The following is a 16,504-nucleotide window of genomic DNA, read 5'->3' on the forward strand; positions in this document are numbered from 1 at the left end:
GTAGTGAGAGACTCATCTATAATGGAAGAGGGGAACCAGTTTCCTAAAGAATGAGGACATCTCCGATGATCTAGTATGCAAAACCTCATCCTGGGCGCAGATGCGGTGTGGACACAAGAATTGGGAGTAGAGGATAGTCTTTACAGGAAGCAGGGTGGGAAGAAGTGTAGTCTAGATAGCTATGCGAGTCAGTAGATTCGTAGATGTCGGTCAATAGTCTGTTTCCTGTGATTGAGACGGTGAAATCCAGAAACAGTAGGGAGATGTCGGAGATGGTCCAATGAATTTGAGTGCAGGATGGAAATTAGTTGTGAAGTTGATGAAGTCAGTGAGTTCTGCATGGGTGCAGGATGCATCACCGATGCAGTCGTCAATGTAGCGGAGGTAGAGTTCGGTGATAGGGCCAGTGCAGGCCTGGAACAGTGATTGTTCGACGTACCCAACAAAGAGGCAGGCATAGGTGGGGCCCATGTGAGTGCCCATACCTACGCCTTGGATTTGAAGGAAGCGGCAGGAGCCGAAGGAGAAGTTGTTGAGAGTAAGGACCAGCTCTGCTAGGCGGAGGAAAGTATTAGTAGACGGAAATTGGTGGTTCTACAGTTGAGGAAGAAACGGGGGGCTTTAAAACCTTCCTGGTGGGGGATTAAGGAGGTGTAGAGTGACAGCAGGCTCGCTGATCGTTTTGCTGAACACCTCCGCTCAGTTCGCCTTAATCTAATTGATCTCCCGGTTGTTCAGCACTTTAACTCCCCCTCCCATTCCCAATCTGACCTTTCTGTCTTGGGCCTTCTCCATTGTCAAGAGTGAGGCCCAGTGCAAATTGGAGGAACAGCACCTCATATTTCGCTTGGGTAGCTTACACCCCAGCATTATGAACATTGACTCCTCTAACTTCAAATAGCCCTTGCTTTCCTTCTCTCTCCATTCCCTCCCCCTTCACAGTTCTCCCACCAGTCTTACTGTCTCCGACTACATTCTATCTCTGTCCCGCCCACTCCCCTGACATCAGTCTGAGGAAGGGTCTCAATCCGAAATGTCACCCATTCCTTCTCTCCAGAGATGCTACCTGTCTTGCTGAGTTACTCCAGCATTTTGTGTCTACCTTCTATATTAGTTATCCTGGCATGAATGGAAAATATAAATCAGATGAAGAAAATGAAGATTTCAGAAAAAATGTAGAAACAAAGAACTTGCAGATGCTGGTTAATGCACAAAAGGGCACAAATGCCTGAAGTCTGAAGAAAGGTCTCGACCCGAAACATCACATATCCATGTTCTCCTGAGATGTTGCCTGACCACTCAGTTACACCAGCAGTTTGTCTACTTCAGAAAAAAGATGAGACAGAAACCAGATTGGATGTAAAATCTTTCTCTTTTATTGGCAATAATGCCATGTTCAGTGATAACGTGAGATATTGTTCTTTAAAATATATATTGTGGAGGAAATAAATTGGATTTGCACTCACACCATTTAGTCAATCGATGCATAGGTGGAGAGACTTTCCTGGCAATGTGACAATTATATTATTGGACAGAGGAGTTTTTGTATAAAATTCACACCTATATCTCACCCATAGGTGTTTAAATTGTATCAAACATCAAGGACGCATGCTTATAATTCTACACCCCTGCCGATAACAGGAGTTCAATGTTTGAAGCCAGCTCCAAACTTTGCATTAACCTTGTGGTTAATGTAAAGCTCAATCAGTCCTTGAGAATCCACTATCTTTGAACGGGACATCCCTTTCCTCTTTGCACAATGGCATAAGAACATTCTTGTACAAGTGGCAGAGGTTGGTAGAAGTAGGTTGAAGGGAAACTGCAAACTTTGCTGCAAAAACTCATTTTGAGCCTTTATTGAAGTCAAAATTACCCCTTTTTTGCTCTGCTGAGAGTCATAAATTTGAGCTGTGAATTTTTGCATTACTGCATTAGTTTTCCATTTCTAGATAAATATTGCACTTTACGGTAGAGAGTCATTAACCTTTGATTAGCAGTTATTGTTCACAGTAAGAACAAATAGTGTAGATTTTGTTTTTAAATTTCAATTGTGGGACAGCATGTGTGTCAATCATATTCCGAATAAACAAACCTTGAAACTGGGCAGATGACAACTATATCTGCTGATACGCTCATTTTTAAATCAAGAGAATATTACTGGACCCAGTGAATAGTCTTCAATATGTTTATATTTCAAAGTGGAAGGAATGATGAATTTGAAGACTTGTATGGATCACTTCAAGGTTGAGGAGACAAATTTGAATCTCAGATTCATCCTTTAGATTTTATCATCCAAAACAAGTAGCCTACCATGAATAATGTGTTGAATAATCCTTAGCTTTATGTGATAACTTTTTTAGAAATTGTGTTGATAAGATCTGGGTGTCATTGGCAAAGCCAGTATTCACTGTCCATACAAATTGCCCTTGAACTGAGTGGCTTGTTTGCCTGGTTCACGCCAGTTAAAAGCAAGAAAATTGCTGCAGGCCTGGAGTCAAAGCAGGCTAGGGAAAGCCAACACATTTCTTTCCCTTAAGGACATTAGTGATTGTTTTCCTTTTGTAATAATATAATAATATCATGATTACTTTTACTTTATGTAAAATTAATTGCATTTAATTTGCTCAGTTACTGTGGTACTGAGATACAAACTCAAGATTCCTGGATCTCTAATCCAAGCTGTGGCTAGCAGGAACACTAGTCATCGTTTCCTCACCCCCAGTAATATATTCTCATCTTTTACATGGCACTCGCTGGGTTAAAAGGTTAGGTTATCACTCAAAGAATTGAGTACAAAAAACTGCATCCCTAAGTCAGGAGGTGATATATTTATGAAACATTTTTGTGAATTTATCAGGTGAATATATTACCAGGAGATGATATTTCAGGTAATTAAAAAAGTAATTAGACAGGTACATGGATAGAACAGGTTTAGAGGGATATGGGCCAAACGCAGGCAAATTAGTGTAGATGGGACATGTTGGTTGGTGTGGACAAGTTGGGCCAAAGGGTCTGTTTCCACGCTGTACGACTCAATGACTCTAAGTCAGGTGATATATTTGAGGTGAAATGTTCAGATGCACCCTTGGATGGTAGTTAAATCAACCACAGCTTTAGTTCAAAGAGTAGGTGTGCAATCTTGGTGACAATATTAACTCTTCGACATTTTATTGCTAAATTAAGGTCATTTTTGGGATATTACGGCAAGGGCAATTTGCAGACAAATTCACTCCCATACAATGACGACTGCACTTTTTGGTTGCAGAGTTTGGGGATGTTCTGAAAAGGATCGCAGAGGTGCTATAGGAATGCAACAGGATATTTTTTATTTGCTTGTTGATTAGTTTAACGCTTGCTCTCCTGCTGAAATGCCCCAATTCCCAACTTTCTTCAATTACTTCATCTTGCAGAATGCATGATCTCTACCCTTAAAGAAATTAAACACAAGCCTAAGAGAAAGTGTGAAGATGTCAATGAAACATTGGGGCTTCAATGCTCATTTATAGGCTCAGATTGAAAGTTGTTTTTACAGCGATAGATGTGGCAAACTCAAACCACAAAGTGTGTGATCGTGTGGACCTGTTGTGTGTGTGTGTGTGTTTGTGTAGAAAAGATGTGGCACCAGATGGTGAACCTGGAAGGAGACTCCAAAGAGAAACTGGCAAAACCAGCTGCACTTATTCTACCCATACACTGATTATGGATGATCTTTAGAAGGCGCGGCTATGCGTTCACTTGGTCACTCGTGGTGCTGCTGTAGATAGTAGTGTATTCATGCAAGATTTGCCATGTTTGAGCTCAGCACACAATTCTGTTTGTAAATGTTCTTGGGGTGAAAGGAGGGTGAATCCCTACATTTTTTAAGTGGATAGGAGCTTAGTTTCCATCCATCCCATATAGCCTGCCAATTACTTGATTTGCTGTTCACTCAAGGTTATCAATGTGTGATAACTAGAGATAATGAAATCACTTTTACTGGGGTATCATCCCTCAATCCCTTGCATTAAATGTAGACTATAGTAGGACTGAGCATTATACACTGCTTTCAAAGAGCCACATTTCAGAAGTTGCCTCCACAACAGCATCATGGAAGTGATTGAGCACAAATTGATTTCCTCATACTTACAGCAGATATAATACTTATTTTATAGTCAGGTAGTCAATACAGTGGCAGAATTGTGAGTAATCAGGAGACATGGATTTCCAATAATTGTGTGATTTTGCATCTTTTGGCAATGTAGCAAGTTGGTGTGATTTGGAATGTAATGAAAGGATAGTTGAAGCAGATGTAATGGCAACCTTCAAAGGTGCACGGGATGAATAACTGGAAGGGAGCAATCTACAGTGCTTTGGGGAAAGAACAGAGGAGTGGTGGTGACGGAACGCTTTCAAACAAGCAGCAGTGGCACGATGGAGAGACTCTCTATATACTGGAGGGTTTCATGATTATTCAGTGCTTTGAAAACCAATGTGCTTGTTATCGTGTTTCACGGGACTTTGGGACTTAAATTTTAAAATCTAACTTAAACTTAAAAGTCCAAAAGGACCAAAACTAGTTGCTATGGCTACCAGCCATTTGCATCTGATACATTTAGCACTTGTGCAAGGTGGCCCTTGGCTATTAACATATGTCTATCACACTTGCCATCCTTTGGTGAAATCCATTTGCTTTTTAAATGCATGCACTGCTAGAGTTTTAAATGTCATCTTTGAACCAACGGATGGACGGTATTATTTACATCCTTATTACAATAGCATACATGCTTCTGAATAAGAGCCAGCAAATGTACTTATAGCAACAATTACATTATCACTTCATTAAGAATAGAACTTGGAACCACAAAATCACGGATACTAGCAAATTATTTTGAAAAATACTGTACAATCCTTCCTGGAAAGGCTATCAAATATTAACAAACAGCAGTTGACAAAATTCACCAGTGTTTGGTATCAAAATTATTTCTCCCTTTACGCTATTTGTCTCGCTGCATGATGATCATGTACTTTCAATATTCCCTTTAGAAAATAAGTTAAAGGAGCTATACCATCTGAAATCTGGGTTTGAAGCACAGATGTCTCCTTTACAAGTGGCTACTTGTGTTGATACCCCAAATGCCCATACTATCAATACACCATATGTTGGGTATGAACCAATTAAACAGTCAAAGATGGGTGAGAAGGTTCACCAAGATGTTTATGTTGTTTTTGTTAAATGAGTTTGAGAAATGGAACATTGGAAAAGGACAAGTCCAGACCCTGCAATCTGTTGTGCTGTTAAATTAGAAGAGTCTCGACCCGAAACGTCACCCATTCATTCTCTCCAGAGATACTGCCTGTCCCGCTGAGTCACTCCAGCATTTTGTGTTTACCGGATCTATAATTGAACTCTATCTACACGACTTGATTCCTTATCCCTTAATAACTAAACAATTTACTAAATGCAATTTTGACATTTTCAGTAGGACATAGAGTCTTCAAATGCCATTTTATTTCAACAGGATGAAGAATTGTACGTGCTTTGTCAGCAAATGGAAGATCGAGGGAAGATTTAACTAAGGTGTTCAAAATTGTGAGTGGGTAGTTAGGGAGAAACTGTTACTGTGGACACTGCCAAGAATGATTGGCCTCTCTACATTCCCTGCAATGCACATCGAGAGGATGCAATTCCAACATCATGACTGAGGGAACAAGCCTACATAATTGGGCTGAAGAATAAATGATTGTTTCTCTTTAAATAAAAACCAAAAATGCTGGAAAAACAGGAAATATGGCAGTGTGAACAGAGGGAAATTGAGATAATGTTTCAAATGGACGAACCTTCATCAGAATTTAGAAAAGTCATAGCTTTGAAACATCGTCACCGCTTTTCTCCCCACTACACTATCTTACCTAAAGACATTTAGTGCTTTTCGTTCAGGCTCCCCTTTATTGGTTGGTTCTCCTTATTGTTTATGGGATTTAAAGCAACCTTCACCAGCAATTCAGTCCAAGTGTTACCATGGCAGTTATTGTACTCATGCTAATGACATGACCCAGCCCTTTCCCCATCAGGGCAACAATAGTGTGCTGAAGGGCAGGGAGACACTTGTGCAGGCGGTGGTCAGATGGAGCTGCTGAAAACATGAGGGTGGGAAGCACTGGAGCAGCAATAAACCATACATTAGAAAACAAGCAGCGACAAGTGGGGAGGAGGACAGTGCACATTATGTGAGGCTCTGCTTGCTGCTGTCGAAGCTCCGGAAGGCGGTGGTTCTGCTCAGCGCTTTCAGCGAGAACCCCTCGGACCTGGCGTCGGGCCGGGACGAGCGGCTGCGCTGGAAGGGGCCGGCGGCGTTGCGCTGGCCGTCCAGCCTGTCGCTGATGGAGCAGCTCTTCCTGGCGTATGGCCCGGGGGTGCTGGGCTCGGCGGCCGTGCAGCTGTGAGCCCTCTCCAGTCTGCAGAGAGAGGACGGGGCCCCGGGGCCGGTGCGGGCCGGACCCCCGCGCTCCACCACCACCTGTTCCTCCTCGTCGTTGTCCGAGCTGGGGTGGCTGAGCTCGGCCTCCCGCTCCGGGTGGCAGGCGGCGCCGTCGTCCAGGCCGCTGGAGTGGTCGCCGTGGGAACCGCTGGACTGGGGCGAGTGCTCGGCGTGGAGGGGGGCGGCGGAGATGCAGCGGGTGTCGATGGAGTCGGTGATGCTGGTGTACTCGGCCGTCTTCACCGGGACGCCCATGCAGCCGTAATGGCCCCGGGAGGGCACGGCGAAGCTGTGCGACTTGACCATCAGGCAGGAGGCCTCGGCGCAGGCCGCCGGGCTACACAGGTACCGGCTGCTCTTGGAGCGCTCCAGCACCGGGGCCGCACACACCTCGCCTCCCCACTCCACCGGCTGCCAGACCGGCCCGTCGCCCGCGAACAACTCGTCTGGAGGCTCGGCCCAGGGTGGGGTCGCCGCCGCTGTTGCCGCCGCCGCCGCCGCCTGGCTCCTCATCAGCAGCGCGGCCACCACGTCGGGTGGGTGGAGGGCGGCCGGGACCCTGAGGGACGAGTCGGCCTCGGCGCCGCCGCCCACAGTCGGCCCGTAGATCTCGACGCAGGGCTCGGGCGGCGGGCAAGGCCGCGGCTCCTTGTGGCCCGCTATCGCCGCCACCGACTGCGAGCTGGTGGCCCGCTGCAGGCTCAGCGACCGCTCCTTGAAGGAGAAGTCGGTCCGCTCGCCGCCACACGCCCGCTGCTTCGGGCTGACCAGGTAGAAGGAGTGGCTCCTCATCCTGGGCGTCAGGGTGGGCGAGTTGGGAGACACCGGCTCCTCTGCCGCCTGCTCGCCGCACTCGGGCAGCAGGTAGCCGCCGCCGCCGCCGCTGCCCTCCTGGCTGTTGAAGCTGCTCTGGCGCAGCATGCAGGCGGCCTCGGTGCAGTCCGAGGAAGCCCTGGACGGCATCTTGTGGCCCTCGACCTTCTCCAGGCCGGCGATCCGCTCCAGGGCCGAGGCCATCCGCGCCGCCAGCTCCTCCAGCTGCCCCAACCTTATGTCCATGGTCTGCAGGGAAGCCTTCATGAAGTGTTCCCGCTCGTTCACCTCCTCCAGCCGCATCGACATGTTGTCCACCCTGTGTAAGAGATGGGACCATGAACGCTCATTAAAAGCCAGCCTTGTATCCCCAGACCCAACAAAGACTATGTCAGATCAACCACCTTTTCCTCACGACAAAATGCGTATCAACCTTAAGAATCGGGGACCAGAGGCCATGACGGTAATTTGGCAAAGTGAACCACAGCAAAATTGCCCAAATAGTCGTAAGAAAACTGGCCACCATAGAATCGTACATCTCTGTTAGATCATCCCTCCGCCTCCCCTATTCCAGGGAATAAAGTCCTAGCCTGAAGTGACTGAAGGAAATTTGGCAAAGAATGAGAGATGTAACATGGCAGTGGTCGTTATAGGGTGATTTCACGAAAGGTCACTGGGTCATAGATCCTCACCCACGTGGACGCAAAATTTAACTGGGGTACATGTTATTGATGCTGAAAACGCGCACTTTCACACCCGTTAAAAACATCGAAAACGGCCAGTTTTTGAGCTGCAATTTACTGTGCCAGTCGGGGTGACCGTGAGGAACAGCTACCTAAATTTACAGTAAAAAGAAAGATAGAAACTAAGGTAAATTCAAGAGGGAGCTGAAGGTGCAAAAACAGCGGAAGTGCTTAGCGGACATTTGCCGTGGAGATTTAAAGATCGAAAATATCGGGAATTATCGTGTTTGCTCGCTGCATTTCATCAAAAGTAAGGCATTATTGACTTTTTATCTTTATTCATTTGTTATATGAAAAGTTTTAAAAGTTAAAAATCCGTCAGTAAAATTGCAAATTCGCCCATGGTTCTCAGGTGGGTTTTAACATGCAAAATGAAAACGCTTCTGAAGCGCCATTTACCATTTAAATAATCGTAAACTATCAATGCGTTTTGAAATAAATTTTACTGATTGTGCAGGCTTTAAACAAGAAACATTGAGAAATATATTTTGGCAAATAATAAAATGTCCTAATCTTGTCCAATTAACAGCTGACAATTATCCCATTCCTTAGCTTGCATCTGAGTAAAATTTATTTCAAAACGCATTGATAGTTTACGATTATTTAAATGGTAAATGGAGCTTCAGAAGCGTTTTCATTTTGCATGTTAAAACCCACCTGAGAACCATGGGTGATTTTGCAATTTTACTGACGGATTTTTCACTTTTAAAACTTTTCATATAACAAATGAATAAAGATAAAAAGTCAATAATGCCACTTTTGATGAAATGCAGCGAGCAAACGCGATAATTCCCGATATTTTCGATCTTTAAATCTCCACGGCAAATGTCTGCAAAGCACTTCCGCTGTTTTTGCCCCTTCAGCTCCCTCTTGAATTTACCTTAGTTTCTATCTTTTTTTGGACTGTAAATTTAGGTAACTGTGCCTCACGGTCACCCCGACTGGCACAGTTAATTGCAGCTCAAAAACGGGCCGTTTTCGATGTTTTTAACGGGTGTGAAAGTGCGTGTTTTCCCATTCACTAACATGTACCGGAAGTGACGCTTGTACCCCAGTTAAATTTTGCGGTCACGTGGGTGCGGTTCTACGCTCCAGTGACCTTTAGTGAAATCACCCTATAGGGTGATTTCACGAAAGGTCACTGGGTCATAGATCCTCACCCACGTGGACGCAAAATTTAACTGGGGTACAAACGTCACTTCCGGTACATGTTATTGATGCTGGAAACGCGCACTTTCACACCCGTTAAAAACCGCGAAAACGGTCCGTTTTTGAGCTGTAAATAACTGTGCCAGTCGGGGTGACCGCGAGGCACAGTTATCTTACTTTACAGTCCAGAAGATAAAGAAAAACGAAGGTAAAGACAAGAGGGAGCTGAAGGGGCAACTACAGCGGAAGTGGTTAGCAAACATTGGCCGTGGAGATATAAAGATAGAAAATATCGGGAATTATCGCGTTTGCTCACTGCATTTCATCAAAAGTAAGGCATTATGTTTTATCTTTATTAATTTGTTATATAAAAGTTTTAAAAGTGAAAAATCCATCATTAAAATTGCAAAATCTTCCATGGTTCTCAGGTGGGTTTTAACATGCAAAAAGAAAATGCTTCTGAAGCTACATTTACCATTTAAATAATCGGAAACCATAAATGCGTTTTGAAATGAATTTTACTCAGATGCAAGCTAAGGAATGGGATGATTGTCAGCTGTTAATTGGACAAAATCAGGACATTTTATTATTATCCAATTAACAGCTGACAATTTTGCGTCCACGTGGGTGAGGATCTATGACCCAGTGACCTTTCGTGAAATCACCCTATAGTTAGGCAAGGATTGAGAAGAATAAATATAGTTTCATTGGCATAGTTATGATGATCGGTAAGGAACCAGGTGGGAAATTGCAGAGTTTACAGTTGATCTGGCTCATGGTGTCCATCCTGGCTAAACGGAGAGCTAATTAGTTTGGTCCCACTTCCCAGCTCCCACTTCATAGCGTTACAGTTTTAGGCTGTTCACGCATTCAATCGATGAGTGTTTTATTTAGCATCATTTAATACATTCTAGACCTCACAATGTTCTTTGAGTGAAATGTGGTCTTGTTCGCTTTCTCTTTAATCCTCATGTCCATGAACTTGTTCTGTATCCCCTAATTATCAATTCCATCACTGAGAGAAACAGGTATTTTCTGTTTACCGTGTTAAACTCTTTTAAAAATGTATACACCTCAATCAAATCTGTCTTTATAGCAAAGAAAACAAGCCCAACTTTATAGTTTCTCCCCATATCTACCAAAATCCGTCTGGATCTCCATTGGAAGAAAATATTTTTTGTGCAGCAAGTTGTCGTTAGCAGCAATATGCTGTCGCAAAGGGTTATGGAAGCAGATTCAAAAGTAACTTTAGAACGTTTTTTTTGTAAATGGTAAAATGGCGAGAGAAGCATAATTAGCATATAAGCAAAGCTTTTCACATCCGCAAGAGCAACTTAAACCTGAGTTCAGCTGTTAAGTGGATCAACTCTACTCTCAACTCTGAGACTGCATCCATTATAAATGGAAAAGATACTCCTTAAAACTGAGGACAACCTACCGCTCAGCAGTAACTCTTATTCTTTCATCATTTGAAGAGTTGAACATATCGTCCTTTTCTCGAAAATACTCTTCTATGCACTGTTCCTCAAAGTCGTGCAGTTTCTTTAGTTCATCTTCAGTTACGCAGAGTTCTAATTGGAGATAAAAGATAATGGATTTTATTGTAACTGCAGTTGAGTTTAGAGAAACAGCATGGAAACAGGCCGTTTGGCCCACTGAGTCCACTCCAACCAGTGATCCCCGTACACCAGCCCTATTCTACACAAGAGGAACAATTTACAATTTTTACTGAAGCCAATTAACCTAGAATTAACTACTTCTTTGGAATGTGGAAGGAAACTGGAGCACCCAGGGAAAACCCACGCAGTACAGGGAGAATGTACAAGCTCTGTACAGACAGCACCTGCGGTCAGGATTGAATCCCGGTCTCTGGCCCTGTAAGGCAACAAATCTACCGCTGTGCCACCATGCTATCCTTTGCTAACAATGCTTGTACTGTTCTTAATTGAAAATACCATCACTCAATGAATGTGAGTTGGTATGCATCAAGCTGAACTGATATCAGCAAGAATGTAGAAGAATGAAAAGATGCTTGATTGAAATGTACAAGATCATGAATGATGCGGATGGAGTAGATTTGTGGAAGATGTTTCCTCTTACAGTAGAATCCAGAACTAGGAATTGCTGGTTTAAAAATAACAATTTAATTTAAATTTAAGATAGGAATAGTTTGTTTTTTTTCCTCTTCTGTTCTTAAGAAAGCTGCTCCCTCCATGCAAGCGACTTACTGAGTCCATAATCTTTGTCCTCCTGCTCGCGCTCTTGCTTGCGCCAACGACAGCAAATGTGTTGGCAGACCATGGTCATGTGACTGAGGGTGATCAGCGGTGGAGGCAAGACGGGCCTCTCATGGAAAGCCATGATCACTTGGTACCTCTGAAACTTCCAAACTTGGTTTGATATCAATTTGACTTCAAAAAATGTGTTGCTGCCAAGGAACAAAAATAGATAAGTTGTCAAGAGAAACAAAGAAACATTGCCTCCATGTTCATCTCACCATGGTTTATTTCATTTTTTTTCCTCAATAAAGAAAATCATAAAAAGGATAAGATGTGTAAAGAAACTGGGAGGAAGATAATTAGGAGCATTAGGAGGTAAAGGGCTTCAGGTCTGCTCAGCCATAACCATGGGAAAGCCAATAGTCTTAAAATCAAACTGCCTGTGCTTTGAATATAATGGTTGAGAGAGAGTTTAATTAATGCCAGCCTCTGTTTCGTGGCAACTTTCAATGTCCAATCTAATTTTCTTTCTTGAAGATGTTCTCTACCATTTTGTATAGCTCATACAAGCTACAAAGTCTGATACTCACTTGAACACAGCTATAAGGAGGTTGACTAGCAGAATATTTGCAACCAAGAGGTAACATGCCATTATTGCAGGGATGATCCATGCTCCAGTTATGCAAGGAGGTAGGGGTCTACCATCCTCCGACAATCCAGCCCCACATGGAGCTAAAATGAAAGGAAAAAGACACATTAACAAAACAAAGATCATTGCTGCACCTTCGCATATTAAAAACAGCATGTGATTAAACTTGAGGACCGTGTAGGACTGTAGATACGGAAGACACTGAAGATAGACACAAAAAGCTGGAGTAACTCAACGTGTCAGGCAGCAGCTCTGCAGAAAAGCAGTAGGTGACGTTTTGGGTGCAGACCCGCCAGACTGAGAGTCAGGGGAGCGGGAAACAAGAGATATAGAAGGTACATAAAACAAATGAATGAAAGATATGCAAAAAACAATGATGATCAAGGAATGATGGAACCCACAATGGTCCATTGTTGGCTGTGGGATGCAGATAGGAAGTCTTAATCTGTGAACAAATGGGACAGACAGAGAATTGGGCTGACAGGTCATTGCCTTGACAGAGATTTAGCCATTGAGGAATGTTGGGTGTTAGCATTAGGTTGGTGCTCTGCTGGTTGTCTTTAACATTCCCAACTTGGATTATGAGCTGAAATTATTCCCAAGAAAGTCACAGTAAATTTGATTTCTTAATCATGTTACAACTATGACTGCATTTTTATTTACTTCATCACCGTTGACATTTGAATTTCATTCAGTTGTATGGCTCAGCAGGAGCTAATTTGGCCCACTGTTCCTGTGTCGACTCTTTGAAAGAACTATCTAAGTAGACCCTGTTCTTGCCCTGCAGCTCTGAAACAATTTCCATTTACGTATAACTGACCTTTGAAAGTTGCTATTGAAGCTGCTTCCACCACCCCATAAAACAGTTCACAACAACCTGTTCTATAAAGAACCATAACCACACTTCACCTCTCACATACACAAATTTTAAAGAGCCACCTGCAGCAGTATTTCCAATTTAGTGTTACGTTTTGCTGTATGAAACAAGATGTGGAACATTACTTCACAGTCTCTGTTCAATAAGAGCTGAAATAAATAAGTTTAATTGATAAGCAAAGGCATTTGGTGCAAATATAGAAAGTAGGAATTTGCCAGGCAGTGTTAAACCAGGTGGCACTATGAGCCAATGCTGAATAATGAGACCTGTGCTTTGTGATCATAGAAATGGGAGGGGACAACCACCAACATCTGATTTAAGCCCAACGTCTCCCTTGGTGTATGGAGAAACTTGTTATGATGTCAATGGGAATGGGTTATTCCCCACATACTATTGTCAGCCCTCTCTGATCGCACTGAACACACCAAGAACTGACGATTGACCTTCACCTCACTAGTGCATGTAATAATGAAGAGGGAAATAATGGGAAACTAGACTAAGTGGGACCCATTGGGTCCCTGTCACACAGGAGGCTTGGTCCCCCAACGCAATATTCCACCACTCACCCATAGCCCCCTACTGCACAGGCACAGCTCATTTCTACTCATCCCTAGCACTCTCTCCCCCTCCTCTTCACCCTCCCACTTCTTCCCCCTCTCCTCCCCTCCCCAATTCCTCCCTCACCTCGCCCTCTCCTTTCCTCTACCCTAGTCACTCCCTCTCTCCATAACTCCGCTCCCCTCCCGACCCCCTCCTATCCCTCTATCACCCACCTGCCCCACTCCTCACCTCCACCTATCCCTCACCTCCCCAGTGCCCTCCTCTCCCTCTATTCCCCCTCCTCCCCACTCTCCCTCCTCACTTCCTCCCTCTTTTCCCTCTCCTCCTACCCTCACTCAATCCCTCCCTCACCTCTCCTTTCCCCTATCTTCAGTCACTCCCTCCTCCCTCCATAACTCCTCTCCCCTCCCACCTCCCCTCCTCTCCCTCTATCCCCTCTCCCCCCACCCCCCCCCCCCCACTCTCCCTCCCCAGGATATTGAGGTTGCTGTTCCTCTCCCATCTTGCATGCCCCGGATGAGCATCAGCCATTGGCACCCTCAGAGCCGGGCCATGGATTGGCCCGGAAGCACCAGCAGCTACGGCTGCGCCGGCGTGAGGGCGGGAGGGTGTGGGGAGAGCTTGGCGAAAGGATGGGGGAAGAGCCATGGGGGAGAGGGGGGTATCACGGGGGAGGGGGGCAGAAGCCCGTGAGGAGGATCAGAGGGGACTCACAGCCGGCGCTGGACGCTCTCCGCCGGCATCAGACTCTCCGCTTTCAGTTTGGCGACATCTCCGATACCAGGCCGGGCCGCGTCCGTTCCCTTCGAAAATTGTGTCCGGTTGGAGACTTCCGCCGGCCACTCACAGCGTCCCTCAGCTCCAGTAAAGACGCAATGGCACAGGAAGGGGCGGATTGTCCCGGGGAGTGACAGGAGAAGAGACCAATCTGCGCAGGACTGACTGACCGGAGAGAAGATCGATCTGCGCACGCATGTTTTATTACTGTTTTTAAACCTGGCTAACTTTTGCAATATACTACCGATCGGAACAAAACTTGTTGCACTCGCAGCACAGGGGAACGATGAGTGAACTGACAAAAAATTGTAGCGCTCTCGTGTACCGTTTTTGCGCAAATACAAAAAGGGCGCAAACTGGAAGAGCACAAGATGAGCGTTTTAGTTATGTAATGGACCAAGGGGGACCTGTTGGGTCCCGCCCCCTCAATGTGTGTGTGGGCGACCTGCGGCATCACACACACACTAACCACCCCCCACACACGGGGGGGGGGGGGAGGAGAGGGGAGGGGGGAGTTAAAGGGAGGAGGATGGGGAGAGAAGGGGGGAGAGGGGGAAGGGGAGGGAGGGGAGAGGAGGGGAGAGAAGAGGAGAGGGGGGGGGAGAGGAGGAGGAGGGGAGGAAAGCAGGAGGGGGGAGAAAAGCAGGAGAGGAGGAGGGTGGGAGGAATGTAGGAGGGGGTGGAGAGGACCCACTGAGGACAGTTAAAGTCTGGCCAGAGGAGTCGGACTCCACACTTCAGCAGTGTTTTGGAAACATTGGAAGGCGTTTGCAGCCCCGGCCACCCTTGACTCCCACACTGACATTGATTCCTATACATCCTCTGTTCTGGACTTTATAAACTCCACCATCAATAGTGTCACCTCCCGAATCAGAAGCCATGGATGAACAGCGAGGTCAGGCTACTGCTGAAAGCACGGGACACCGCTTTCAGGTCAGACGATGCCCGAGCCTACAGTTCATCCAGGGCTAACCTGAAGAGGGGCATCAAGAAGGCCAAGCACTGCCATAAGCTAAGGATCGAGGAGCACTTCAACAACAACTCCGACCCCCGACGCATGTGGCAAGGCATCCAGGCCATCACGGACTATAGACCCACCAACACCACCCCCACATCCAGTAACGCCTCCTTCCTTGATGAGCTTAACCTCTATGGCCGCTTTGACAGGGACAATCTAGAGATGGCCATCAAGGCTGTGCTCCCTGCCGATCACCAGCCCCTCACACTCACCCCCTACGACGTGTACGTGGCACTGAGTAGGATTAATGCACGTAAGGCTGCTGGCCCTGACGGCATCCCCGGGCGCGTCCTCAGGGCCTGTGCTGCTCAGGTGACAGACGTCTGGACTGACATCTTCAACCTGTCACTTACCCAAGCAGTTGTCCCCACGTGCCTTAAAACCACCTCCATCGTGCCAGTGCCAAAACACTCCACTGCGGCAAGCCTCAACAACTTCCGCCCAGTTGCACTTACTCCCATCATCACCAAGTGCTTCGAGAGGCTTGTCCAGGCACACCTCAAAGGCTGCCTACCCCCCACATTGGATCCCTATCAGTTTGCCTACCGCAAGAACAGGAGTACAGAGGATGCCATCTCAACGGCACTTCACTCCGCTCTCTCCCACCTCGACAACAGAGACATTTACGTAAGAATGCTGTTCATCGATTACAGTTCAGCATTCAACACCATTATACCCTCTAAACTGATCACCAAACTCGGTGACCTGGGCATCGGCCCCTCCCTCTGCAACTGGATACTGGACATTCTAACCAACAGACCCCAGTCTGTTAGGTTAGACAAGCACACCTCTTCAACTCTCACCCTGAACACCAGCGTTCCACAGGGCTGTGTGCTGAGCCCCCTCCTCTACTCCCACTTCACCTACGACTGCACACCTGTACATGGTACTAACACCATCATCAAGTATGCAGATGATACAACGGTGATTGGCCTCATCAGCAACAACGATGAGTCGGCTAATAGGGAGGAGGTCCAGCTCCTAGCAGCATGTTGCGCTGACAACAACCTGGCCCTTAACTCCAAGAAGACCAAGGAGCTCATTGTAGACTTCAGAAAGTGTAGGGGCGGCACGCACACCTCCATCCACATTAACGAGAAGGAGGTGGAACGTGTTTCCAGCTTCAGGTTCCTGGGGGTCAACATCTCCGATGACCTCTCCTGGACCCACAATACCTCAACTCTGGTCAAGAAGGCTCACCAGCGTCTCTTCTTCCTGAGGAGACTAAAGAAGGTCCATC

The 16,504-nt window shown here is 46.0% G+C and overlaps 1 protein-coding gene across 2 annotated transcripts in view; it reads right to left on the reverse strand.

The window, feature by feature from the left end:
* Positions 1 to 1,375: 1,375 nt before the first annotated feature.
* Positions 1,376 to 16,504, reverse strand: part of trpm3 (transient receptor potential cation channel subfamily M member 3) — a 471,994-nt gene continuing 456,865 nt past the window's right edge. For both annotated transcript variants that reach the window (XM_033018126.1, XM_033018125.1), the window contains exons 22-25: positions 11,973 to 12,114; positions 11,392 to 11,591; positions 10,602 to 10,734; positions 1,376 to 7,590 (exon numbers count right to left, since the gene is read on the reverse strand). In XM_033018126.1, coding sequence (XP_032874017.1) covers positions 6,204 to 7,590; positions 10,602 to 10,734; positions 11,392 to 11,591; positions 11,973 to 12,114 — 1,862 coding nt within the window. In that variant the 3' untranslated portion in view covers positions 1,376 to 6,203. The remainder of the gene's footprint in view (positions 7,591 to 10,601; positions 10,735 to 11,391; positions 11,592 to 11,972; positions 12,115 to 16,504) is intronic.

This window comes from Amblyraja radiata, chromosome 3, assembly GCF_010909765.2.
Source record: "Amblyraja radiata isolate CabotCenter1 chromosome 3, sAmbRad1.1.pri, whole genome shotgun sequence".
Classification (NCBI taxonomy): domain Eukaryota; kingdom Metazoa; phylum Chordata; class Chondrichthyes; order Rajiformes; family Rajidae; genus Amblyraja; species Amblyraja radiata.